The 25,279-nt window shown below is 36.5% G+C and overlaps 1 protein-coding gene across 1 annotated transcript in view; it reads right to left on the bottom strand.

Annotated features, from left to right (window-relative positions):
* Positions 1-14,925: 14,925 nt before the first annotated feature.
* The window catches only part of LOC125964415 (tumor protein 63-like), a 103,269-nt gene continuing 92,915 nt past the window's right edge, over positions 14,926-25,279 (bottom strand). Inside the window, exons 4-5 of the mRNA XM_049709849.1 lie at positions 15,484-15,631; positions 14,926-14,999 (exon numbers count right to left, since the gene is read on the bottom strand). Coding sequence (XP_049565806.1) covers positions 14,926-14,999; positions 15,484-15,631 — 222 coding nt within the window. The remainder of the gene's footprint in view (positions 15,000-15,483; positions 15,632-25,279) is intronic.

Here is a 25,279-nt window from a genome sequence, read left to right as displayed (position 1 = left end):
GTCAGACTATGATCTCTATCTACATAACTACCAAAATCTAAAATGCGTGTATCTTACATGTAAGATATGATACATCTGCTGAGGCTACTTGTGTGTTTTGGGTACATGAGGGGAAGGAGTACTGGACTGGGGGTTACAGGAGTAACTAGGAGGTACAGGAACTATTACCAATTCTGTGCCCTTGGGGCAGGTTACTTAACCACTCTGGATTCAGGTTCCTCGTTTGTGAAATGAGAGGCAGAACTAAATGATTTCTAAAGACCATTATAAAGATAAGAGTCTCTGTCCAGAATTCATGGAAGTGATTTAGAGGATTATTTACATTTCTCTTATTTTGCTGGGATATTTGTACCTCAGTGTGCTCATCTTTGAACTGTACAATGAAGCAGTTGAGTTGCACAGATACTAAGATGCTTAAATGACATAAAGAAAAAGGTACAATGTACTAGGGGGAAAATCCATGCTTTTTGCTCTAGGATATCCTCATATTAAATTCACCAATAGCTACTAATCCATTTAAATTTGAATTTAGCACAAACATTTTCATAAAAGAGTGAATCAAAGTACATCTGATAACTTTTGATTTCAGAATTAGTGTGAATACCTGATGTAAACATCGTGCATTTACTTAAGCAAAAGGTTACAGAGAAGCAACCATTCTCTGTATTCGCCATGCAACAATGCTTATCTTGGATCTCAAAGGTTTATTAATATGCATTAATTTTCCTAATAACCTAATGATGTAGGTATTATTATCCCCATTTTACAGGTAAATAAACTCAAAGATTGTAAGTAGGTTTCCCAAGTCCTCAGGAGTCAGAACAACTTTATTTAACTTTACTCACAGCTCATAGTTTTTCATTCCCAGCCATTTCCCTCAAATTCCTCAAAGCTTCATGGCCTCAGAATCAGGCGTCAGCACTATCCCTTGAATGAAAATGCCACTGCTGTAAATCTAGTGCATTGGAAGGAGAAGTCATTCAAGATGTAAGATTAACATGTATGTTTTCCTGAAATAATACTGTTAAAATTTTGTTGACTATCCTTCTTAACAGATACTCATGTAAGAGCTCTTTGTATGTTAAAGATATTAACCCTTATCATAAGTGCTGCAAATATTTTTCCACTGTGTGTATTCCTGTGTGTGTGTTTCTGGTGTTTCAACTCGTATATGGATTTATGGTTTGCTTTTTGGTGTAGAAGAGTTTTATTTTTTCCATAACTGAATTTATCATATCATTTTTCTCTTATAATTTATTACTTTTCAAAAATAGTTTGAAAGGCCTTTGCCAGCCCAACATTATAAAATCCTTCAGCCGTATTATCATTTCATATTATTATCGGTTTTTGAATTGTTTCATATGCAAATCTTTTCACTCTCTAGAATTTGTATTGGTATGAGAAATAAATGAAGATACACTTCCACTCAAAATATATAACTTATCTTCATCATTTTATTGAATAATTTTCTCTCTAATTTGACATGCAATCTTTATACTATACCAAATATCAATGTCTCCATTTTATATCTCTATGTGAGAAAGTTAAGCAAGTAAATAAATCTTCAGCACACAGAAAATACTTGTCTGAAGTTCTTAATCCACACAATGTAAGTTTGGGTAGGGAAAAACAGGGTACCTATAAAATTCTAGGAAGTAAAAAGTGGAAGCAATTTTGTCTTTCAGATCTATGCCTGCCCCCTGTGGCTTGGGGTAAGTATAGAGAACAAGGAAATGTTTAGGTTTCATGAAGCCATAAAAATGGAGATAAGTGTTTTTGTGGGTTCGCCTCATGAAGACTCTAGTTCTATTGAATTGAGAGAACAGAGAAGTTAGAAGAGGCTTAGTTAGTCATTTATTAAAGTAAACAAAGACTGGTGACTTGTTTTTATATTAGCAGTTGAGATTCCAAGAAAGAATATGTGCCTGGTTCTAAATTTATCAACCCTCTTTGCTTTCACCGCAAATTTACCTGAATAAGATAGGAAAATGAATATCTAGCAATATCTCTACATTCTCCCCTCCCTCTAGAGGCCCCTCACCATCACTTCATCTTTCCTAAAGAACAACTATGATCATGTTACTCCACAGGATGAGTCCATGCCATTGGGACAAAACCAATTATTTTTGTAGGCACTCAAGATCCTTCTTCACAGGCTGGTCCCAAGCTACCCTCTCAGCCTCATCATCCCTATTTTCCACTCTGCTTGCTACATCCTGGCCCCAGCTGACCATTTCTGCCCCTCTGCTCAATCTGGTCCCTCAGTTTGAAATGTCTTCATTCTCTTTACCTGATAAATTGAAACATTTTCAAATTCTTCCAATGAATCTGAGTTCTCCAATTCCCTAGTTGAAGTTCAGTCTTCTCTTATTTTATATGAATGTGTATAAAATAATAATAAAATGCTACCTTACAATGAAAAAATGTGTATAATTGTCTGTCTCCCCTATGAGGCTATGAATTTTGAGGTCAGAGTACACTTCTGGTCATCATATCACATTTCATGTCTAAAAGCCTGATGAATATAAGTCCAGTTGAACAATTTAACTCTGTAAGAAAAAACCAGAAAGTTGAAAATGGATTCTTTACTCAAAGTATTTATTATGACATGGATGCCTTTCCTATAGGAATCAATAAACAGCATCTAATTACAATAGAAGAGAGAGAAAAATGATGCTTTCAACCCAAGGATAGTATGTCAAATCTTCAATAATTATTTGTCAAGAAGGCAAATTGTCAGCATGATAAACCAGCAACAGGCAAAAAATATTGGGGTTTTATAGAGCTTGTGTGAAAGCTAAGAAATGTTGGGACTTTCCAAGCTGTCCCAGAACAAAATCAATCAGATCATTTTAATACCACCCACCATAAAGTCAAAGGATGACCAACAAGACACAGTGAGTAACTTTCACAGCTCTAATCTTTCTCAAGTTAAGTGATTTCCTTCCTTTCCTGCTCCAGACAGGTAAGAAGAATGCGCATTTGTAGACGCTATTGAAGGCCACTAAATTAATTCACCAAATCAATTTTCTCTTAAGTCTAAAGCTAAATTCCAAAGCAAGATAAAAAATCACATCCATTTTAGGGTCCCTAGTGAGGCTCTGAAAGATAAGTAAGCCTCATAGGTACAGAACGGGAGATAAGTTCTGTCCTAAATCTTATAGATGTACTCAAGCTATATATATAGTTGTTGTTGTTGCTTGTTTGTTTGTTTGTTTTTTCTGTAAACCTTCAAGTAGAAGGTAACATAGCAGACAGGGTTTAGTTTCTCTCTTTGTATATTTTGTGGATCAGATACTCTTCAGAGCACTTTATATATATCAAACTCATTTAATTCTCATAGAAGTTTGTGATGTATGTACTGTTATTATTCCTATCTTACAGATGAAAATGAAAATACTGATCTGCAAATATATACTAAAGGGTGAAATCGAGATTTGAAGGGATCCAAAACACTCCAAGTAAATAGGTGTCCATATGCAAAGAGATAAGATCATCTCTCATACTGTCTTTCATTTGCACTTAAAAGTTTTAGATTATAAAAATAATGTGATATTTAGAGCCCAAAACTGAAAAATAAAAATAAAAAATAGATGCTATCTATAAGCATAACACTCATAGAGAACTATTGCTAAAAGTTTCCTTGGTCTTTTCTCTATGTTTATATATATATTCTGTAAGCAAAATTGGATTATATTCAACATATTATTATTACTATTTTTTTAGTTATTATGGTATTATGAGCATTTTCCCATGTTAAGTATTCCTACATCTAAAAGTACTGGGTCAAAGTTTACGAACGTAAGTCACTTGATAGGTACAGAATCAAGTTATTTTCCAAAGGGCTGAATCAAATTGCATTTGTATGAGGTTAAGAACCACAGTATTAGAATGATCTTTTCCAACTATACAAATGAAAACAAACATTTTCTTATTTTAATATGAATCCCCTTGATTGTGAGCAAAGTTAAATGTATTTCAATATGTTTCTTAGCCCTTTGCATTCCTTCTTTAGATGATCTAGTAATGTCCTTTGCTTTCCCCTCCAATCCCTACCTCACTGGTATCTTTATTAATAAAGATATTAACTCTGACATATTTGTCATATATTTTCCAAGTGTCTTTGCTGTTTAGTATTAAATATATTGAAATAGAAATTCTGATTACTTTATTACATAAAAATGACTTCTTAGCCATTTATCCCAGAACCTAGAGGTAACCACTGTTAAAATTTTGGTATTTTCTCTTCCAAAGATATATATTCCATATAATTCTGTGTGCTTTACAAACTGAACATATGATAGAACATATTAAAGATATATTTTCTTAAAAGTGCATATATATGTCTGTATAAATGTATGCATATAGTTATTTTAAAAATTAACCTGTTAATATGATTGCATACTCAGGTCATTACTCAGGTATTTTAATTAAACCCTATGTTTTTAAATTGCTATATAGGGCTATTGAATTAATTTAGCCATTTCCCACTCATTGGACATTCGATTTGTTTCTATTTTTCTTTAACACTATAATCTTAAAGCAAAACTGTACTACGCGGGCTTCTCTGGTGGCGCAGTGGTTGAGAGTTCGTCTACCGATGCAGGGGATGCGGGTTCGTGCCCCGGTCTGGGAAGATCCCACATGCCGCGTAGCGGCTAGGCCCGTGAGCCATGGCCACTGAGCCTGTGCTCCGCAACGGGAGAGGCCACAACAGTGAGAGGCCCGCGTACCGCAAAAAAACAAACAAACAAAAAACTGTACTAAGCTATTAATTAAAATACATTATTAGAAGCTGCATTATTTGATTATGAGATATTTAAATATTTTAAAGGCCAATAAATACTACTAAATTGATTTCCGGATATTATACCAGTTTCTCTTTAAACCGTCAATATAAAACAGAGCTCACCCTGCCACAACATCATTAGCAACTATAATTATTTTCTATATTTTTAATATTTTAGAGTAAAAATGAACAAAATTAACTTTCTCCTATTGCTATTATACATTATTTATTAAAATGAACATACTGATCTCCATCCCCATTAGTTGGTCACCTTTGGAAAGTGCAGATCTTTAAATTACACCGACGTGTATTTGAATATTGGTATGTTTACTTATCTTCTTTGAACCTTCATCTATAAAATCAAAATATCACCCTATAACATTTAACTTCCTAACCAACCTATAGGAGTGATTAGTTTATAATAGGTTCTAAATGGATTTCAGAACCCTTTTATTTATTCATATCTGTTGTCTGGACATGCTACTAAATACCTCCAAAAATTCTTTTTTTTTTTGTATCTTTTTTTTTTTTTTCCTGGCTACGTTGGGTCTTCCTTGCTATACGCGGGCTTTCTCTAGTTGCGGTGAGCGGGGGCTACCCTTCGTTGCGGTGCGCGGCCTTCTCATTGCGGTGGCTTCTCTTGTTGCGGAGCACGGGCTCTAGGTACATGGGCTTCAGTAGTTGTGGCTCGCAGGCTCTAGAGCGCAGGCTCAGTAGTTGTGGCCCACGGGCTTAGTTGCTCCACGGCATGTGGGATCTTCCCGGGCCAGGGCTCGAACCCGTGTCCCCTGCATTGGCAGGCAGATTCTAACCACTGCACCACCAGGGAAGCCCAAAAATTCTTATTTTTTAAACACTAGATTTTCTAGTATTTCAATAGATACTCTGATTAAAACTATATTTCATTCCTTTCCTTTCTGCTTACTGCCATACCCTCCAAATAGCTGCTGCTGCAGTTAAGTGGTCATAGACAATTCAGTTAATTGCCAACTTGGAGGAGCGGAAAGAGCACTGGAATCAACAGCAGAAACCTGGGGTCCAGGTCTCAACTCTCATTTAGAGTTAGTCCTTTTCATTAAGTGGATGGATAATCAACAAATACTCACTCAAGCTAAATGCATAACACATCACCTTTCCTTGTTTCCATACTGGGAGATATTTCAATATGATAATAGGTTTTAAATAATTTCCCCTACCTAATAACTATAGAGAAATCAACCCATCTTGTCTTTAAGGATCATGCATGAAAGGATATTGTTCCAAGAGTCATGGACTTTGGGTTAAGTTCTGGCTCTGCCAGTAAATTGATTATATTACCGGAAACAGGACATTTCCCCACCTATCTTGCAGTTTTCTAATCTGTTAATTGGATTTAGGTTTGTTACATATTTCTCATCCTATATTACTGTCATTCTAGTCTCCTTGGTGTTCACGTTTTTCTGTTTAACCATCTTCTAAATTTTACTATTGATGAAGACAGACAACTTCTCTATCAACTTTATACCTCACATCTTTTCCTTGCAGTATTTCCTTTTGAAAGAGCTGGTGAAAGCAGTTGATTTCATAGACCAGTTGATTTCTATCAAGCTTTCAATCTTTCTATCAAGCTGGAGATTTTAGGCTTCACTTTTAGTTCCTCATTTTTTCTCTCCTCAGCAGGAATATAGGTTGGGCAGGGGATGCCTCATTCTTCCTGGAGGCTGTATTTTGAGGCAACTCAGCTTTCTTTCTTACATAAGTCCTCTCCACCCTTTCCAGGAAAAAAAAAAAAAAAATCCATAGGCAAAATAAAAAGGAGGTGCATTTACTCTGGAGTCCTGGACGAACTCCAGGGAAATATTACATTTTGTCTCTTTTAATTCAGACTCTCAGAGAAAGTGAATTCTAATGTCTTTCTTTTATTTCTGCACTCATCTTCAGTTATAGGAAATGTCTCTCACTGTTAAACACAGTACAGCACCAGGCAACAGAATGGAGAAGTCACTGGTTTGTAACTTTGGGAAAACTTCAATGATCTCATCTGTGAATCTCCCCAGTGTGCACGCTACCTTTGTATCAGGGACCATGGGGGTTGAACTGAGCCATTCTTGGAGCCCTGTTTTCACTTATCCTCTCTGCTGCACTATTCACACTTGCACTACATCTAGATCCTAAGTATGAAAAAGTGGTGTACATGAACATGGTGTGTGTGTATAAAATATATGTAAATATATATATATATTTTAAGTTCCACTTTATGCACCCTGTGACTTGCTATCTGACCTTGAAGTAGTTATCTAGCCTCTGTGTTTCTTAGCCCCCTACAGGTACAGCAAAGGGTTGGCCAATCTCTATGGGATTTCTAAAGTCCTATCTCAGCCTGACAGTCTCAGATTTTCCATACACTTTGTTTTAATTGAATAAAAGATTCTTTAGATTCTATAGTGCTTCACAATTTTCAAAAGTTTCACACACATGACTCCATATAATCCCATAATAACCCTTTTTCTCCCCCTACCCCTATATTGCCCCTTTCCCCTTCTGTCTCCCCACTGGTAACCACTAATTTGTATTTCTATATCTATGAGTCTGCTTCTTTTGTGTTTTATTCACTACTTTGTTGTATTTTTAAAATTCTACATACAAGTGACGTCATACATTATTTGTCTTTCTCTGACTTATTTCACTAGCATAATGCCCTCCAAGTCCATCCATGTTGCTGCAAATGGCAAAATTTTATTATTATTTATGGCTGAGTAATATTCCACTGTATGTGTGTGTGTGTGTGTGTGTGTATATATATATATATATATATATAGGTGTGTGTTTGTGTGTAATATATCTCACATCTTTATCCATTCTTCTGTCAATGCAATCCCTATCAAAATATCAATGGCACTTTTCACAGAACTAGAACAAATAATTTTAAAATTTGTATGGAAACACAAAAGACCCCAAATAGCCAAAGAAGAAGATCATGCGCCCTGACTTCAGACTATACTACAAAGCTATAGTAATCAAAACAGTATGGTACTGGCACAAAAACACATGCATAGATCAATGCAACAAGATAGAGAGCCCAGAAATAAACCCACACACTTATGGTCTCCATAAGGGATACTAACTATACTCTTACCATGCAACTGTTGTGATAATGTCTGTTTGGGCAGAAAAATGCTACATAAAATAAGGAAAGTTACACTTTAAAAAGAAGTCAAAATGATCAGGAAAACAAGAAAGACTGAAGCCTTAGCTGGACCCAGTATAAATGATGTCCCTAACTACCTTCAGCAGAGGGGTAAAAGTAATTTAGGAATGACAAACTGTGGTGTTTTCTCGGAACTGGGAAAGCAGCATGCACTGGCTGCTCTTTCAGACAGAGATGTCACCAGGCTGCTGTAATCTTCACTCTGTGACAGCAGGCCATGAGAGTAAAAGCACCACTCACTCTAAGTGTGGGGTACAATAAGCCTTGGTCCAAAAAAATAATAAAAACATAAAAAAAAGTGGCTTCTTGGTGTTGTTTTTGTCCCAGAGACTCTGAACACAGAAGAAAGTAAAGCATACATGGAATTAGAAGTCTCATAGGTAAGGTTTGGAGGTAAACCCTGGGGATTGCTTATCAAAAAGGAAAACCAAATCTAACATCAAGAGTACATACATGACAATGTGGTGGTATGGATCCCATGATCAATTCTAGCTTTAAAGTAGTCTACGTTTCTGTCTAGGAGTGCCTCTATTTAAAAAGTCCTATTAATGGACAAAGAAGGATGCAGAAGTTTAGGGGATTTATAGTAAGAGCCTTAGGATGTATATCATACATTGCAGTTTAAGAGCAAATAGATCTTATATTTCCCAATGCTGCAGCTTTGTACACCCTGGCTCCTCCATCCTCTCAGACAGGCAAACTCAAATGCATTTTTCAACTCGCATATAACGTGTTTCCTCTATTTTACTCAACATTTGAGTGTCTGTTATGTACCCAGCATGGTGCTAGCACCTTTGGATCATTCCTTGTCTTCTCTAAGCAGCCAGTTACTTTGGCCTCTTCATTTTTACCCAATTCTATGGATACCTATATTATTATAGATCTCATCTCATTGCTTTTTAATTCTGTTTTCATGAGTCCCACACTAAAATATGAGGACAAAGGTGATGCCAGATTTAGTTCTGCACTTCTGCAGCTTGGGAAGTGTACAGAATAGGCACTCAAATTCTGTTTACCAGATGACTATTCTGGTTTGATCCATCAGACACATCTGCAAAGCAGGCCTGGAATTATTACTCCCACTTCTCAGATAAGGAAATCAGGTTACAGAGGGGTTAAATGTTATATTCAAATTCACATATAAACTATGCTTAAGGTTGCATGTGCTCCTGTGCCGTACAAGTTGCCTCTCACAGAAGAGATTACCCTGTCACACACAGGCCTTAACAATGCGGATGAATTCAGCCTCAGAGTAAATCAATTTGTTTGCATGCTAGGCAGGAAAAATGAGCGGTCCTGTTGCCACAAATGACTCCCAAAGATATTCTTTCCCCTTTAGCAGCTTTTTCCCCTTCATTTTGATCTCCTGAGCTTCCTACTATTACAGACACAATGAACTGACTTAATTTCAGCTTCCCAAGCTTGATTCACCGCTTGATTAAAAAGGGGTGCAACTAAGTAGGTGTGCCTCCGTGACCTGAGTGGTTAAGCCAGATCTTCTGGCCTGAGGAGGCCACTGGTTTGATTTTGTAAGAAAACATTATCTGCATTGATCATTAACTGGACCATTCTGCAACAGCTGTCTCAAAGAGATTAAAGAAAAAAAAAAAAAGACTCGAGGAGAGCTGCATCTAAAAACTCTAGGTAATTTCCAACAAAGACTGACACTGACTTCAGGATTCAACTATACATTGCTTAAAATTAAAGAGAAACTCAGCATAATAGCTTCCTAATAATACAGAAATCATTTCTTCAAATGGAACCCAGTGCAGTTGTTGTGTTCAAATCACAGAAAGAAACGTGCAAAGTCAGACGTCATTATACATAATCTGAAAACACACACACACACACACACACACACACACACACACGCTATGGAGTAGATGGAGCAGCTGCCCCAACAAAATGAAAATAAAACTGAGGCATTACTTGTAACTCAGTTGCTCAGTGAATGAAATGCATATATACTACTCCCATCTTAATCAACTACTTATGCTCCTCTTTTAAAATTATTCATTTTTATGCACTAGATTTTGTAATTCAGATAGATTCTCTGTAAGGTAAGGAGTTTAAGTAACATTGTCAAAGGGCTAAGTCAATGACAGTATAAGTGGTGTGTCCTGAATCTGTGAGTAGGATTATGACCGAACCAGGATACTGATACTTCAGTCTGAGCATCTCTTTAAAAGATAACATTCATCTTCTTCTCTCCCAACTCATTCCTCAAATGGTTCATATTCTTACAATTTTTATTCAGCAACCATAATACATTTTAGTCATGGTCAATAGCTAGAAGACTATTTAGGTAAACTAAAACTCATGCATGATCCTCAAATAGCAGATCACCTCCCCTTTTTTTTTTTTTTTTTTTTTGCAGTACGCGGGCCTCTCACTGTTGTGGCCTCTCCAATTGCGGAGCACAGGCTCTGGACACGCAGGCCCAGCGGCCATGGCTCATGGGCCCAGCCGCTCCGCGGCATGTGGAATCTTCCCAGACCAGGGTACGAACCCGTGTCCCCTGCATCAGCAGGCGGACTCTCAACCACTGCGCCACCAGGGAAGCCCCACCTCCCCTTTTATCTCCGCTTTTACTCTAGAGAGGAATAGGTCAAACATTCATGTTGGTACACCTCACTGAGAAAATGGTCAGATTTGAGTATTACTTCCTCTCCCTTTCTAAATAGGCAATCTAGATAGAAAAACAAAAGTCAAGGCTAACATAGACAGTAGCTGCTTAAAAATTTGTTGATTTGTTATTATCTTAAGGTGAAATAATAGATCCATTGGGGGTACACTAATGCTAGAAGGGATATTTGAGACCATAATTTAGACACCATATTATTTCTCTCACACATACACACATATACTTTTCATGTCTAATATTAACCGAATCCTTTATTGTGCATGGTCTTGCAATAAGACTCAAAAAAGAATAAGATTATCCGTCCTCAGACTTCCTGATCCAGTGGAAGAGACATATGTAAAAAAATTAATATGTTTACAAATGTATGTAAACTAGTAACTAAAATAAATACTAAGTGATAAGTTACAAGCAGCAGTTCTATGGAAACACAGGAGGACTCATTAATTCCCCATTTGAAGATAAGGAGTTGAGTCTTTAAGGTTGAGAAGGATTTGGGAGGAAGAGAAAGGAGACATTTCTGAATGAAAACAAAAGCATGGGCCAAAAGACAAAAACATGAAATTATGTATTCAGAAGAATAAGATGGAGTTAGGTGAGCTTGGCGGGATATGGGAGATGGGAGGTAGTATAGGAGAGATATGTTCGAATACGATTGTGGTGGACTCCAGTTATCTTTATCTTTCTCATACTTAAGGGAACTAAGCCTTTATGATTTATGAGTTTATGTCCCTGAAATTATAGTTCAATCAATTTGGCTTTTAAATTAAATTTTTAAAAAAAAGGAACAGTTACAGAGGTGTATACATTTGTCAAGATTCATTCACGTACTTGGATGCCTTTTTGTACATACATTATGTTCAATAAATTTGGCTTTTACATTTAAAAAGCAAAAACAAAGAAGCAAAAATCTTCCCTGAAGATAAAGGTTTGGGCTAGATCATCTCTTATTTCCTGTGACTCTATCTCTCTAATTCCTTGGATTAAAAATGGAAAATCTCCACATGAATTGAAAGGATATCAAAGAGACTCTAGAGTTTAAGGGACAGTCTTCTGCCACTGCTATCACCAAAGATCAACATCAACTATTCTTCCCTCTCTCATCCCCTCCAGAGAAGTGTGCCTGCCAAGTTCACCCAACTGTCACAACAGCATTTGCCCTCTGACCTTCAGCAAACAATGCACAGAATGCCATTTTAAACTACTAGAGGCTGTACCTTTACTTCTTTAAAGACTGACCTGCAAGGCTAATTAGAGAGTTCAGTGCTCTGCCTATCTGGAGCTAACACTTACATTTAGAACTGTAAAGCAAAACCAGTCCTCCAACAGATCCACAGGCTTGGAGGACTCTAACCCAGCTGGGGCTGGCCTAGGAAGGATATTCGAGTTTGTTCTCAAGATGGTTTAGGGATTCGAACACAAGGACCCATTTCTTCATATGGGTCTCAGTAGTTAGCAAGCAATTAAGAATTTGCTCGTAATTCCTTTTCCCATTATTTCCTAGGACTATAGGTAGACACACTTTCTCTTCTCTTGCCCCATCAAGAAGAGCAGGCAAAGGACAAAGGGTCCCGTCACTTTCTCTGGAGAGAAATGTGGTATTCTAAAGATAAGGGATGAAAGACAATGCCTGACTTTTAGCGTTGGCAACAGGAGCAGTGATTCTAAGCACTGGTAAAAATAGAACTAAAAAATGTTACATCATTAAGAAACTTCAGAAATCATATAGCCCAAAGTTTTCATTTTAGAGACAGACGATATAAAACCCAAAGATGGAAAATAAGCTTCCCAAGCTTTGCAACTACTTTGTGAATATGAAGTGGCACTCCTCATTCTTAGTATTGCATCATTTGAAAGAATGACATTACCCATTGCATTTAACTAAGAGAAATATGTGTTTACATATGTTGCCATGGCTTGCATTCTAAGGGTACCAGAATTGCATCTCATGGACTCCATTCAGCTGCCTCAAGTTCTGCTTTGAAATCTGTTAACTTTTGGTCACTATGATGGGTTTTCTAATAAACATATGAAGGTATTAGTAAATGTTAATCTCCATTAATCTCTGTTTCTCTCTGGTGAAAAGTTTTTCAGTTTTAAGTCTGAGCCTCCTAAAAGGTAAAAGAAATATGAATTAAGTGAAAAAGGCAAGTTCGATATCTGTAAAAACTGATGACATGATGCTTCAGATACTCCAAGAAGTATAATGGGTACTCATGTATATTGAAAAGTTACCTCACAAAAGCTTGGAAGAAAAGAGCACGCTCAAGCAAATAGAAAGACAAAACTAAGAGGAAACAAGGAGAGGAAAAAGTGACATCAGGGAGTTGTGTAGAAGGTAGTTTTCACTTTACACTGAAAGGACAAAACCTGGCATCTAGCAAGAGGAGCAGTATCCCCTGGGTTTGGGCTGAAAAATAAAAAAGGAAGTAAGACTGACTTGAGGGAGAAGAGAGTTTGGGGTTATGAAAAGCTTATCTACCTATTAAGCTAAAGCAAGTGAATTCAGCTCATGGCAAATGACTTATTTATACATAGGTTTAAACTCTATTTCCTTTCTGTAGAAAGACTTGCACCCAAAAGGCCAATTGAGGACATGGGTCTTGAGGATATATTTGATGACAGTATTTACTAATATTTGTACAGCCCTTCATATTAACAGACTGATGTGCTACGTCGTTGTTCCTTGGTATCTGCAGGGGATTGATTCCAGGAACCCAAGGGATACCAAAACCCCAGATGCTCAAGTCCCTTATACATAATGGCATAGCATTTGCATATAAGCTATGCACTTCGTCCCATATACATTAAATCATCTCTAGGTTACTTATAACAGCTAATACAATGTAACCACTGTGTACATAGCTGCTGCTGTGGCAAATTCAAGTTTTGCTTTTTGGAAGTTTCTGGAATTTTTTTTTCCTGAATATTTTTGATCCCTGGCTGGAAGAGCAGCAGCTCTAAGTCAAAAGGCCTGCCTTAAAGTCCTGGTCCTGATACTTGCTAAATCTGTGGGCTTGGCAGAGACCTGAAACTCCATTTTCACATTTATTAATGGGGATACCACCACATACATCACCTCAGTTACAAGGTAACAGTGAGAACTGTCAAATGAGACAATGTGTTTTACAAACTTTAAAGTGGGAGGGAAAAGGAAAAGAGATGAGAATAACCAACAGTAGATTGAGATTGCCAAATAAGTGATACATGCAATCATCTGTGGGGTCTCCTCATCACACTCTTTCCCCCAAACACCCAGATGAATACAACTGCTTTCATATTTTCTCTTTCGTTGTCTCAACCCATGAGCTCACAAAAGAATTTGGCCACAATGAAAGATGTCTGTAGAGGCACTAATGAATATATAGTTATTTTTTATCTTCTGCCAAGTATGAATTTTTTTTTTTTTTTCTGCGGTACGTGGGCCTCTCACTGCTGTGGCCTCTCCCGTTGCGGAGCACAGGCTCTGGACGCACAGATTCAGCGGCCATAGCTCACGGGCCCAGCCGCTCCGCGGCACATGGGATCCTCCCGGACCGGGGCACGAACCCGCGTCCTCTGCATCGGCAGGCGGACTCTCAATCACTGTGCCACCAGGGAAGCCCTGAAATTTGTTTTAAAGGAAATGCTGTTTGTTAAAAGAAAACAAATTTGTCTTTAGACAAAACATGAAACATCTAGCCACGAATTAAGTGGTTGTTTTTGTTTGTTTGTTTTGTTTTCCATATCAAGTGATATTTTTCTGATCTTCAGGGGACACAGACTGGATGAATCTGTGTCCTCCTTTCCACCTAAAATTAGGCCAGTTACTTTCATACTGTAATTATGGAGCTAAAGTCCAGACTACTTTCGTGGTTAGATGTATGATAACTTTTGAGACATTCACTCACCCTGAGTTTTCTATAATTAAAGAAAAACAACAACAACAATCTCCTTTTCACACAACACAGTCAACTAGCAAACAAAACAGAAAAAAGAAGAACAAAAAAAAATAAGATGGAGAAGATGATTCAACAGTATTTTCAATGTCCCTTAGTATATATGCATGGTGGTTTAACATCTTGAAAATTATTCTAATCTCTACTTAATAAGGAACAAAGTTACCTAACTTACAAAAAACATGTGGCAGTCAGTATTTTTCTTCAGTTCTCCTAAGGACTGGCTTCTGAATTTTGAGTCATGGTCTGCTAAAAGGAAACAATTTTGGTTGGCAGCTCACCCTCTTTGTCTGAATTAACAAGATGTGTACAAAATTAATGAAGGCATACTCAAAGAGATCTGAGTCCATCCACCTTATTAAACACAGCTTCACTTCACAATGGTTTCTTGGAGACATAATGGCTTGAAGCTGTCTGAAAGATTTATGATATAAGGACTTAGACCTAAAATAAGATTCACAAGGGAAATTTCTCAGGAGTAAAACAAATGCAAGAATGAGACTCAAAGGAGGTGTAGTCTGACATGATCAGAAGGGATTAAAAAATACAGTAAATGTCTTAGTTGATACAGTAGAAGTTTCTTTTTTCAGATACAAACATTGTAGGAGAAAGTGCATACAGAACATTGCACCAAGATCAAGATAACATTTAGAGTGATTGCTTCATATCCTGGTGACTTAGCTTCCCAGAGAAAGAAAAAAAAAATTACCACTGGTCTTCCTTTGGAAATCTTTTCACTGATTTATTGATCGTGGAGGCGCCTGCTGAGTAAATGGAGAGACCCTATTCTCTCTTTACACTGAGGGGCCTTGATGTTTGAAGATACAGCTGCCTTCAGATGCTCAGATAAAAGACACTAAGTGCAAAGTAGTAGTATTATCTACTTATTACCCCCACTTATCTGCTTATTCCTTCCTTGAAGTCCTACTTCTGTCTGCAATATCAATCACTTCTCCGGCAGCTTGTCTCACTACAAAGGGAGGATTTGATCCCCCGCTTAGCCCTCCAGAAGCAGCAGACTCGTGCAAGACGAATTCATTACACCACCAAGGCTGCAGGACGGGATTATCTGGGGACTGGGGGTGGCATGCTCTTAGAGCACAGTTCCTGACAATGCGGCAGAAATTCAATCTACCTTTCCATCAAACATGACGGTCTAGGCACTAAACTTGACACTGAGTGAACACCAAACACATGAGAGGAAAAGTCTCAATACTTTCTCCAAGTAAATATGAGTTGCAGTTAGGCAAAACTGACAATGTGAGAGCAACTGTTTAACATTATCCAAAAAAAGTTTGATAGTCTCAAGTTGGTACATATTAATTGGTAAAATACAAAGTTAGGTTCAAGATATATTATATATAATTAAAACATTAAAGGCAAGCACCATAGTGTGGTGGGAACAATCAGAAAACATGGATTCTAGGCTGGCTCCTTCACCAACTGGCTGTGTAATCTAAGGCTTGTCACTTCACTTTTCTGAGCTTCGGTTTTCTTATTGGTAAAAAAAAAAAAAAAAAAGCATTAACTAATAGATGATCTCGAAAGCCAGTTCTAGCACTGACATTCTAAGTGAGTGATAGACAATCTGGTTTTCCATTAAATTCAAAATAGGTGTTCCTCTTGGGAAGAGATACGTAAAAGTTTGGGCCAGGTACAAGAAGCAAATTAGCAGAGTGTGTCTGTATGAACTCTTAGATTCATTAGAAAGGTTTGTTTATTTAACTGTCTTCATTAACTGCTCTTAGTACATCAAAGGAGTGTTTCCAAACCCTTACAATTAGTCATGTAAACAAAAGCACAATTTATCACTTCACTATGCTCAACAAACAAGGTTTTCAATACACTATCAAATCTTACTAAGGAAAATATCCCAACTAAAACCATTAGGTTGGGCATACAAATACTAAACTGGGTCTTGTACAGAGAAAATTTTCAACATATTTTAAGTGAATCAATGAATTTGCTGAACGTTGATGAGAACTGACCTATTGATTGACATGAAAAGATGTTGCCCAGACGTTTTCTGAGTTAGTTGAATTACACCCAAGATCTCACTCTCTGATAACCAGCAATCAACCAAGCAAACCCTTATTCATTCTTAAGTAGTACTGATACAATTGAGTATGCCCGAATATTTAACTCAGGAGGTCTAAGAGAGAGTTTGTAATATTATCGAAAAGAAGGCAATCATGAGTAATAAAGTGATGGTTTCTTCAGGACCAATAGGTGGTCAGTGCTGAAAATATCTTTCATGGTTATATTATATATATTATAACATATAATATTATAAATGTCACCTGCAGGTAGACTATGAAACAACGTTAAAGAAAATGTGTCTTTGAGATCCTATTCTTTTTAACTTGGAGCTCCAGAACAAGAGCCATAGTTTCACTTGTTTAACAATATAAAATATTATGGATGCCTTTTATTTAGTCATACATACTAACCTGTACATTAATGAAGTTAAATGGCTTTTAATAACACTTAATTACACCCAAATCTGAAGAGTTAATGTACTTAGAATGGCACTAGATACACATTTCACGCAGTTGTGAAGATCAAGAGTGATAATGGTGTGAAATAACTTTTTTAAATTGCATAAGGTTATTCAAACATAAGACATTTTATTTATTTGTTTGTTTTTGATGAATATGTATCATTTTCTAAATCCTTACTGCAATTAGTTTTGATTCATTCAAACTAAAACCTCCGGCATAGAACATAATTTATGCAGTGGAAGTGACTGATTAATTTCAAGAGAAAACTTGCAACATTAAATGTTTTGTCCTGCCTAATAATCTTTAGCGATGACTTGGATTAGCCTCTTCAAATTTGCATGAAGTCAGAGAAAAATGTTGTTCAAAGAAAAAAAGAACAGCCTTCTAGGCACAAAACTTTTTGACAATTGCCCAAATGCCCAAACTTCTGTTGCTTAAATCTATTGCAAACCATTTAATAGATGTCAAAGAAGCATTTTAAATTAATATGTACACGTTCCAGATGAACAAAAAAAGCCATAGAAAACATAGGGGGATGGCAAACTTCCAAAAAGGATAGACAAGAAATTGTTAGAGGGATTGTATCTAGTTTTCAAAAGTTACATCAAGACAATGAGAAAGCAGGACTGACCTGATTTTAAATTAACAGATTAAGGGTCACTTAGTATAGCGTCTTCATCAGGTTCTATGTGGCATACAGAAGACTCAGATCATATAACTAACTTCCTTAAGGCGCTCACAATTTAAAGAGGTGAGCCCGCTGCATCTCGAAACCATTCAAAAAACATCGGCCCAAAACTAAATGGTGCCAGGCTTTGTAATGTTTTTAAAGAAAAGAAAGTAATGGTTCCTGCTTTTATGGAACTTTGAGCCTGGTGAACAATCTGTTGTCATTTATGAATCAGTCTGTGACTCATTATTGGAATGTAATCAGTGGTGACAAATTTCCAGCCTTTAAAAAAATGAACCAAAAATGGATTCAGCACTGCCAAATTTAGTGTATAAAATGAGTGATCAAATTGGATAAGATGATTCTAATTCAGAAAAAAAGTTAGCATTAGAATAAGGACACATTTTCTTATGCTCCTGCTAAGCTTTCATTGAAGATGAGTGACAAAGGAGATGGTCCAGGAACAGAATTGCCCAAGGTGGCCACTTTGAAGTGGAGCATGTTTGAATGTCTGAATGGGTACAGTCTTTTTAAAAAAGTTTTATTTCTCTTTTGATGCATCTCAGAGAGGGTACATCAACTATCTATAGTATATATTTATTATAATCACATTTTTACTCAGAGACCATATTATTTTATCTATTGGATTAAAACTAAACAAATGATTATGCTTCAAATGAATACCAACTAAGTGGGAGAATACCAAGGAAGGATCAAACATAGCTCTTGCATCCACTGGGCACATAATCTCTAATCCAAATAGATGGAAGAGCTGGTTTCTCAGACATGAATTGCAACAAAAATACACACATATATAACAACATCCATAACTTTGTTTTATGCCCAGTATTCTCAAAGGGACTGACTATAGATAACATTTAATGAAATAAAATTTTACTTTTCTTTTCACCCAGAATAAATTTCTATTCTGCTTTTTAACTTTATCATTACATAGAATCAAAATTTTAGAGAACGATATGGATAGATACATACCTACATATATAGATCTTTCAGGATTTTGGAGCAATTTGATGAACAGTTATCCAGAGATTGTAAAGGGAGTTTAAAATAATAATTTGCAACTACTTATTATCTTTGGGATTCAATATTTTTTTAAAAAGAATTACACAATAATAACACCTATACCAAAATAAAAAAAATGGATCTTGAGGCTGGTAAAGCACTATAATTTCTATACAAAACTACCCCTTAAATTGTGCTTATTTAAAACAATCCTTTGTGTTCCATGACTGACCTAATAAAAAGTAAATATTTTAAAAAGCCAACATTTATTGAGCAATGCTGTTGCAATGATCTCTTTATATTTACTATCTCATTGTTTTCACAGTAGTCATATTAATCCCATATTACAAAAGAAAACAAAAAATAACAACAGCAAAAACCCTAAAGCTTAGAGAGGGTTAGTTATTCATATGCCCAGGATATTTGAACCCAGAGCCCAAAGTATTTAGCCCTTGACATAAATCTCTAATAATAAAATATTACTTGATTTGTTGTATATGATAGCATGAGAGTTCAGTTTTATGGGTTATTCTAAGAAACCCTTGATATCTAAATCTAGATATCAACTTATCTAGATTTGAATATCAGTTATCTGGATTATTTATAAGTGAAGAAACTGAAACTAGAGAGGGTTAGTGACATGTGTCAGATCACTCAGCTAAATAGTATAGAATTCATGACCAGAATTTAGGTTTCCAAACTTCTAAGGTAGCATCCTCTTCTCTGTACAATAGTCTTTTTTTTTTTGTATAGACTGCACAGTCTACAGGGATATTTGAACCAAGAGTCTCTTTCTTCTTATAATTCAGTCATAAGATAATGGCTTGTTTCTATTGTCTATCAGATAATTTAGCACCCTACACTCTTCATGGTAAAAACTGAGACTCGTCGTTTTCCAACCATGAGCTACTCTTTAGATGAACTTCTTGATAGACGAATAGGATAGTTTCATTACATTGTTACAGGAGAGGAACTAGAAATCAAAACTACACTTCAAATTTGCCAAACCTCAAATGATTCTGAGAATTCCTTCAAAAATAAATGCAACAAAGAAAATGCCTGTTTTATCCTTCACCCTTCAGACTTTCATCAGATACGGCAAGAAATTCAATTTCTAGGACACTATGAATAGCATACTATTTTCACTACACAAATTGATAGATTGGCACACTTTTACTTTTTTTTTTTTTTCATGAATTCAAGTTACAAACCATCCCTATTTAGTTAGGAACTGTACACAATCAGAATAAGAAAATGTTATGTGACTCCTTCCCACTCAGGGTTTTTTGGTAGAACTAGATAGGCAGTTGGATCAGGAAAAAAAAAAAAGGAAAACAAAATTCACTGACACCTTGGTTATTGCCAAGATGCTATTATACAAAAAAGAAAAGTTTTGCAGTACGTACTCAGTAATTATTAAATTTCTCTCCTAGATTAAGACCTTTTATATGCATATGAAGGCAAAACTTGTTATAAGGCAAGATTTGTGTTCATCCATAGTTTATAAGTTTTGCTTCAAATTTTATTGTTTGTTAATTAAAAAATGCCAGCAAAGATAACATGAGTTAATATTTTCATAAAATCACCCTTAGGCTGCAGGATGAGGGATCATGAGGCATGCATGTGATAAAGAGGAAAGACTGCATCAAAAGAGCTTAATTCCTGTCACCCCAAAGAACAAATGCAACCAAGAAAAAAGTCTTCTCTTTAAAAAGAGTAAGGTGACTATCGTCCTAAATGCTTTTGCTTTTGCTATTTCAAGGAGGGGTAGGTAGGTGGATTTGTGCATTTTTTAAAACCAAAGGAGAGATTTTGTGTGCAACATTTACCACTTTTTTTTTTAATGTGATTTATGCTTTTAGAGAGGTTCATTTTCAGAAGAAATCTGAATGAGGAGACAGTCGGCAGAAAGACATTCCAATGAACTGGTTAGGCGGGTAGTTGTTTGGAAGGAACACTGCCTCCGGGACTTATGAGGAAGACAGAGGTAGCACATTAGAGGGAGTGAGAGAATAACAGAAGGAGTGAGTTACTTCTCCTTTCACCAGCTCCAGACAGTATTCACATTTATGACTAATCTTATGAGTGCAATCCCTCACCGCCCACCTCGCCTCCACAAAAAAACAATGATTAGGAAGTATTCATTTTCTCAGATATAAAAGTGTTGCTTTTGTGTTCTGTTTTTTACCAAATCCCCCCAACCTCCTTGCCCTTAGAGAACCAAAAGAAAAGAAAGATCGTAACAAAGTCTTTAGATTCCATGCAGCAGAGCTACTGTGTAGGACAGGTTTTGTTCCACGTTTCAAACAGAACACACTGGTTTACAGGTCCTTTCAGGAATGGTTCTGGAAAATGTGCTTGCTTGTGCTACGTACCCACATTAAGACACAAGAGGGGTCCTAGCAAAGCTGGATTCAGAAGCAAGGGATTGGTGATTTATCTATTACAGAGGATGAAAGGGTTGAGTAAGCAGTTAGTCTGGTTCCATGTTTTTACACATAAGAAAACTAAGACCCAAGAAGGGGAAGTTATTTGTCCATCAACAGAAAGCCAGTTAGGGACAGCAGTGCGAGGCAGCAGCCAAGGCTCCCGACTCTCAGGCCACTGTTTTGTCACTAGAACTCATGACTGCTATACGTCTGACTGCCTTTCAACATACAAAGAATAGTAAATTTTTAAAGCCCCATATTTAAAACCCTAAATTTCCTTCCTATGCCAAAGGTCCTCCAGAGAGCTTAATTTTACATGTGATGTGTTAATTCTTAAACCTCAAGAAAAAGAGACAACATTTTGGAATACATTTGTTTCCCAGTATTGATTATTCACAAAACAGATTTTGTTTTTCTTCTTCTATATCCTCCCTAGTTTTTCTTCTATCTGATCAATTTCCCACAGCTGAGCTGTCTCTTTTTCTAACAGACCCTTACTGAAAGTCAAATAAAATATCTCTGGGCCACATCTATTTAATTCAATGGCAGAGATGGTGTGTGCTGATTCCCTTCATCTAGAGAAGCTGACATCACTAAATCCGTAAGGCTCCACTATAAAGTTGAGGTTATAGAAGAATCATCTTGATACTCTACCTAACCACTGAAGAGAGGGCTATTTTTAAAAGCCATATTTTATAGAAACATCTAGCTCTCATTTGAAAGAAAGCAGATAGTAATGTCCATCAGAACAAACCATACCCTATTCCAAGACAAATCATATGGGTTTTATTTCTAAATTAGTTTCTGATTCACCACCCTGTGCTATTGAGGTGGTAAAAATACTTGCTCTTTTTCTACCTCTTTAAGAGGGTGTGGTGGGAAATGGCTTGAATAATATCCATAAGAGCTCTCAGCTTCTTGGGAGGATGATAAGTAAACACAATGAAGTAACTGCTTTTTTAATCTATAGGTGAATTATATGTCTTTCCTAAACACAAAGAATAACTTGGATAGACAAAAGGGACCAAAAGTAAGCTCACATCACTGCAGACAATATACTTCTGATAGGCACCCCACTCAGCTAACCTATATCCACAAAGGAAGTGTGAGGGTCATATTGCACAAGATAAGAGTCTCTCTCGCTCTTTCTCTCTCTCTCTCTCTCTCTCTCTCTCTCTCTCTCTCTCTCTCTCTCTCTCACACACACACACACACACACACACACACACACACACTTCTTACATTTTACCAGAGGAAAAGTCCAATAATCTTTCTAATTCGAAATAATTAATTCAGGTAAGGTTTTATCAGCCTTGTTTTATATCTCTAGTCCAACATTTTGTCAACATGGTTCTTGTTTTCTAATTAGTGGGATATGCACCTTTATCTCCCATTAGGCTGTAAAGTGAAGGGACTCACTATTCCTACTCCAAGAACTGGCCCTTGATATACTCTGAATAAATGTTGGGGAAGAAAAACTAGACAGTGAACAAGTCCTTATCTGAAAAGAACAGTCATCCAGAGAGACTTAATCATAGTCCCAACACACTCACTTCTCTTGACAATGAGCACACGGCATGGCAGAGTCTGACATCACATAAGCGCGCGGGCGCCTCGACGCCTCCAACCACCCATCCTCTAGTCACCCACATTCTGTACCCTATAATCAGTTCAGCAAGGCCATCAGGTTAGAATGTACTACTGTTTTCCTTGACGTGAACCCAACTCAACTCTTTGTCTATTCCCATACTCCTCTTGCTTGTTGGGTTTTAGCCAAACCAAACTGACCCTCTCCCCATGCTACAATTTACCAAATTCATGTCTACACTTAAGTCAAGGGGTCTCAAACTGAGAGTGGATACATATGTTCTATGGGTCCAGGAAATTTTAAAAAATAATAATTCGCATTACTCCAAGTGAGGCAAGTATTCTCTCTAAGCATCACAATTTCCTGTTTTCTTCCACTGAATGTTTCACACGCTTAAGCCTTTAACCTAACTAACTTGAATGGTTCTCTTTGCCTAGAATAATTTCTTTCCCTGCTCTTTCACATGGCCAATATATTTCCTGAGCTTTGAAATAGAAATGATCAACAGAATTCCTCCTGAAGTTTATCTATACTCTCCTCCGGTACTTATTTTCTATCTTGATAAGATTTGTTTGTATGTGCCTCCTGTCCCATAATAAACTGGGAGGTTTGGGGGATAAGAATGTGCTCTTTGTTTATTTGTTAATTCCCCAGATTATCTCAAGTATAGCAAGCATCAAATGTTAACTAGATGGCAGAACTACTGAGCTGCTCATAAAGAGCATGATGTGAATATTGCCACTGAACTTATACAGCGCAGCAATCATTGCTGATGACTAAACTCTGGCCTGGTGTTCAATATCTTTTCTATTTATCCCTCAGTAGGTATGATCAGTTAGATGATTTATAATCTAGTTCATTAATTTCATATCTGTCTCCCCCACCAACTCTATATTATAGGTAGTGATATACTCAGCTCTTTTTTTTTAGCTATTTTGTTAAACATGTACCCATAGCAGAATATCTTGAACTTAGTAAATAATCAGTAATTTCTTGTTGAATTGACAAGAATACAAACTTGACATTTTTGTCATTTCGCCAGGGAAAAGATTCTTATGAACGACCTTCACAATTAAAAAACAAACCAGGTGTGCGATCTTGTTTAACAACATCTTACTGATAAAGACATGTAGCCAACCATGTAGCCAATATGTTTAATTACTTCTTCTAAAGTGTTACAGTCTACCTTTTTATTTTTGAAATGACATAACCCAGCAGAGCTTTCTACATGTTTTAAGATGAATCACAGCTAGAAATATCTATTTTAAAGTAGACACTGACCTAGAAGTTTTTTCTCTGTCATTATGGCTGTGTCCCCTTGGGCAAGTCACTCTCCACTCAGAGCCTAAGTTTCCCCACCTATTAAAATAGGTATATTAAAACAATGGATTGCACCAGTGTTTCTCAAATAGGAGAATCAACTGGAGGGCTTATTGAAAGATTGTTGCCCTCTCTCTCCTAGTTTCTGATTTAGCACATCTGGAGTGGAACCCAAGAATTTGCATTTCTTAACAAGTTCTTAAGTAATGTTGATGCTGCTGGCCCGAGACCACACTGAGAACCACTGAATTAACATGTCTGGGAATCCCTGCAGCTCTGACCTCATTATCACACTAACATTTAAACCCAGGTATACCCAAAGTGTGTGCTTTTAACTAGTAGACTGGAAAAGGTAATATTTTACTATTTTAAAATTACTGAATGACAGCCAAATAACTGAAAAACTAATAATATTTAATAATTAAAGTGAAAATGTTTTCTTTGAATTCTATGAGCAGCTTTTTAAAAGAAATATGCTTCAAAATTCTACTTTAACTTGAAGAAAACTCAACTCTAGTTTCAAATGGGAAAGGATGGGCTAGACAGATTCTTACAGCATGCTAGCATATCTTCAAATATTACTTTCTTTTTATGGAAATACAAAAATACAAATCTAAGCAAATTTGATTTTTTTTCCTTCATCAGGAATTGCTCTACTTAAGATGAATAATTTCTGGTTTCCAGATTATCACGTTCTAAACAGTAACAGCAACAACCATCACCATTGAAAACTGACCACATGCAATGTATTGTGCTGACTGCTGTACATGTCTTCTCTCAATTCTCTAAACAGCTTTTCTATGGTATGTCACCAACAGCATCATCTTCATTTTGCAGGTGGGGAAATCGAGGCTCAGAAACATACCAGAATCAGAAACATACCAAGATCATCCAAATAGTGAATGACAGAACTGGATTCAAATGCAGGTAGCCATCTACCTCCAGAGGTTGAGCTCTTCACGTATCTCTAATAGTAGATAGAGGCAGGTTTAGAAAACCCAGAAAACGGAGTCATTTCTGACTCTCTCCCACAAACTTTACTGGAAATGTTGGAGGAGCCAGCATTAATCAACTTGGATCTTAGTTTTCCTATCTATTAAAGGAAGGCTGGACCAGGACTAGATCATGTCTATAGTTCCTCAGTCTAATATTCTAGATTGTTTCATGTTTTATAGATTAAAACTATATTAAAT

The sequence above is a fragment of the Orcinus orca genome, chromosome 5 (assembly GCF_937001465.1).
Source record: "Orcinus orca chromosome 5, mOrcOrc1.1, whole genome shotgun sequence".
Classification (NCBI taxonomy): Eukaryota; Metazoa; Chordata; class Mammalia; order Artiodactyla; family Delphinidae; genus Orcinus; species Orcinus orca.
This window is presented reverse-complemented; position numbering and strand designations above follow the sequence as displayed.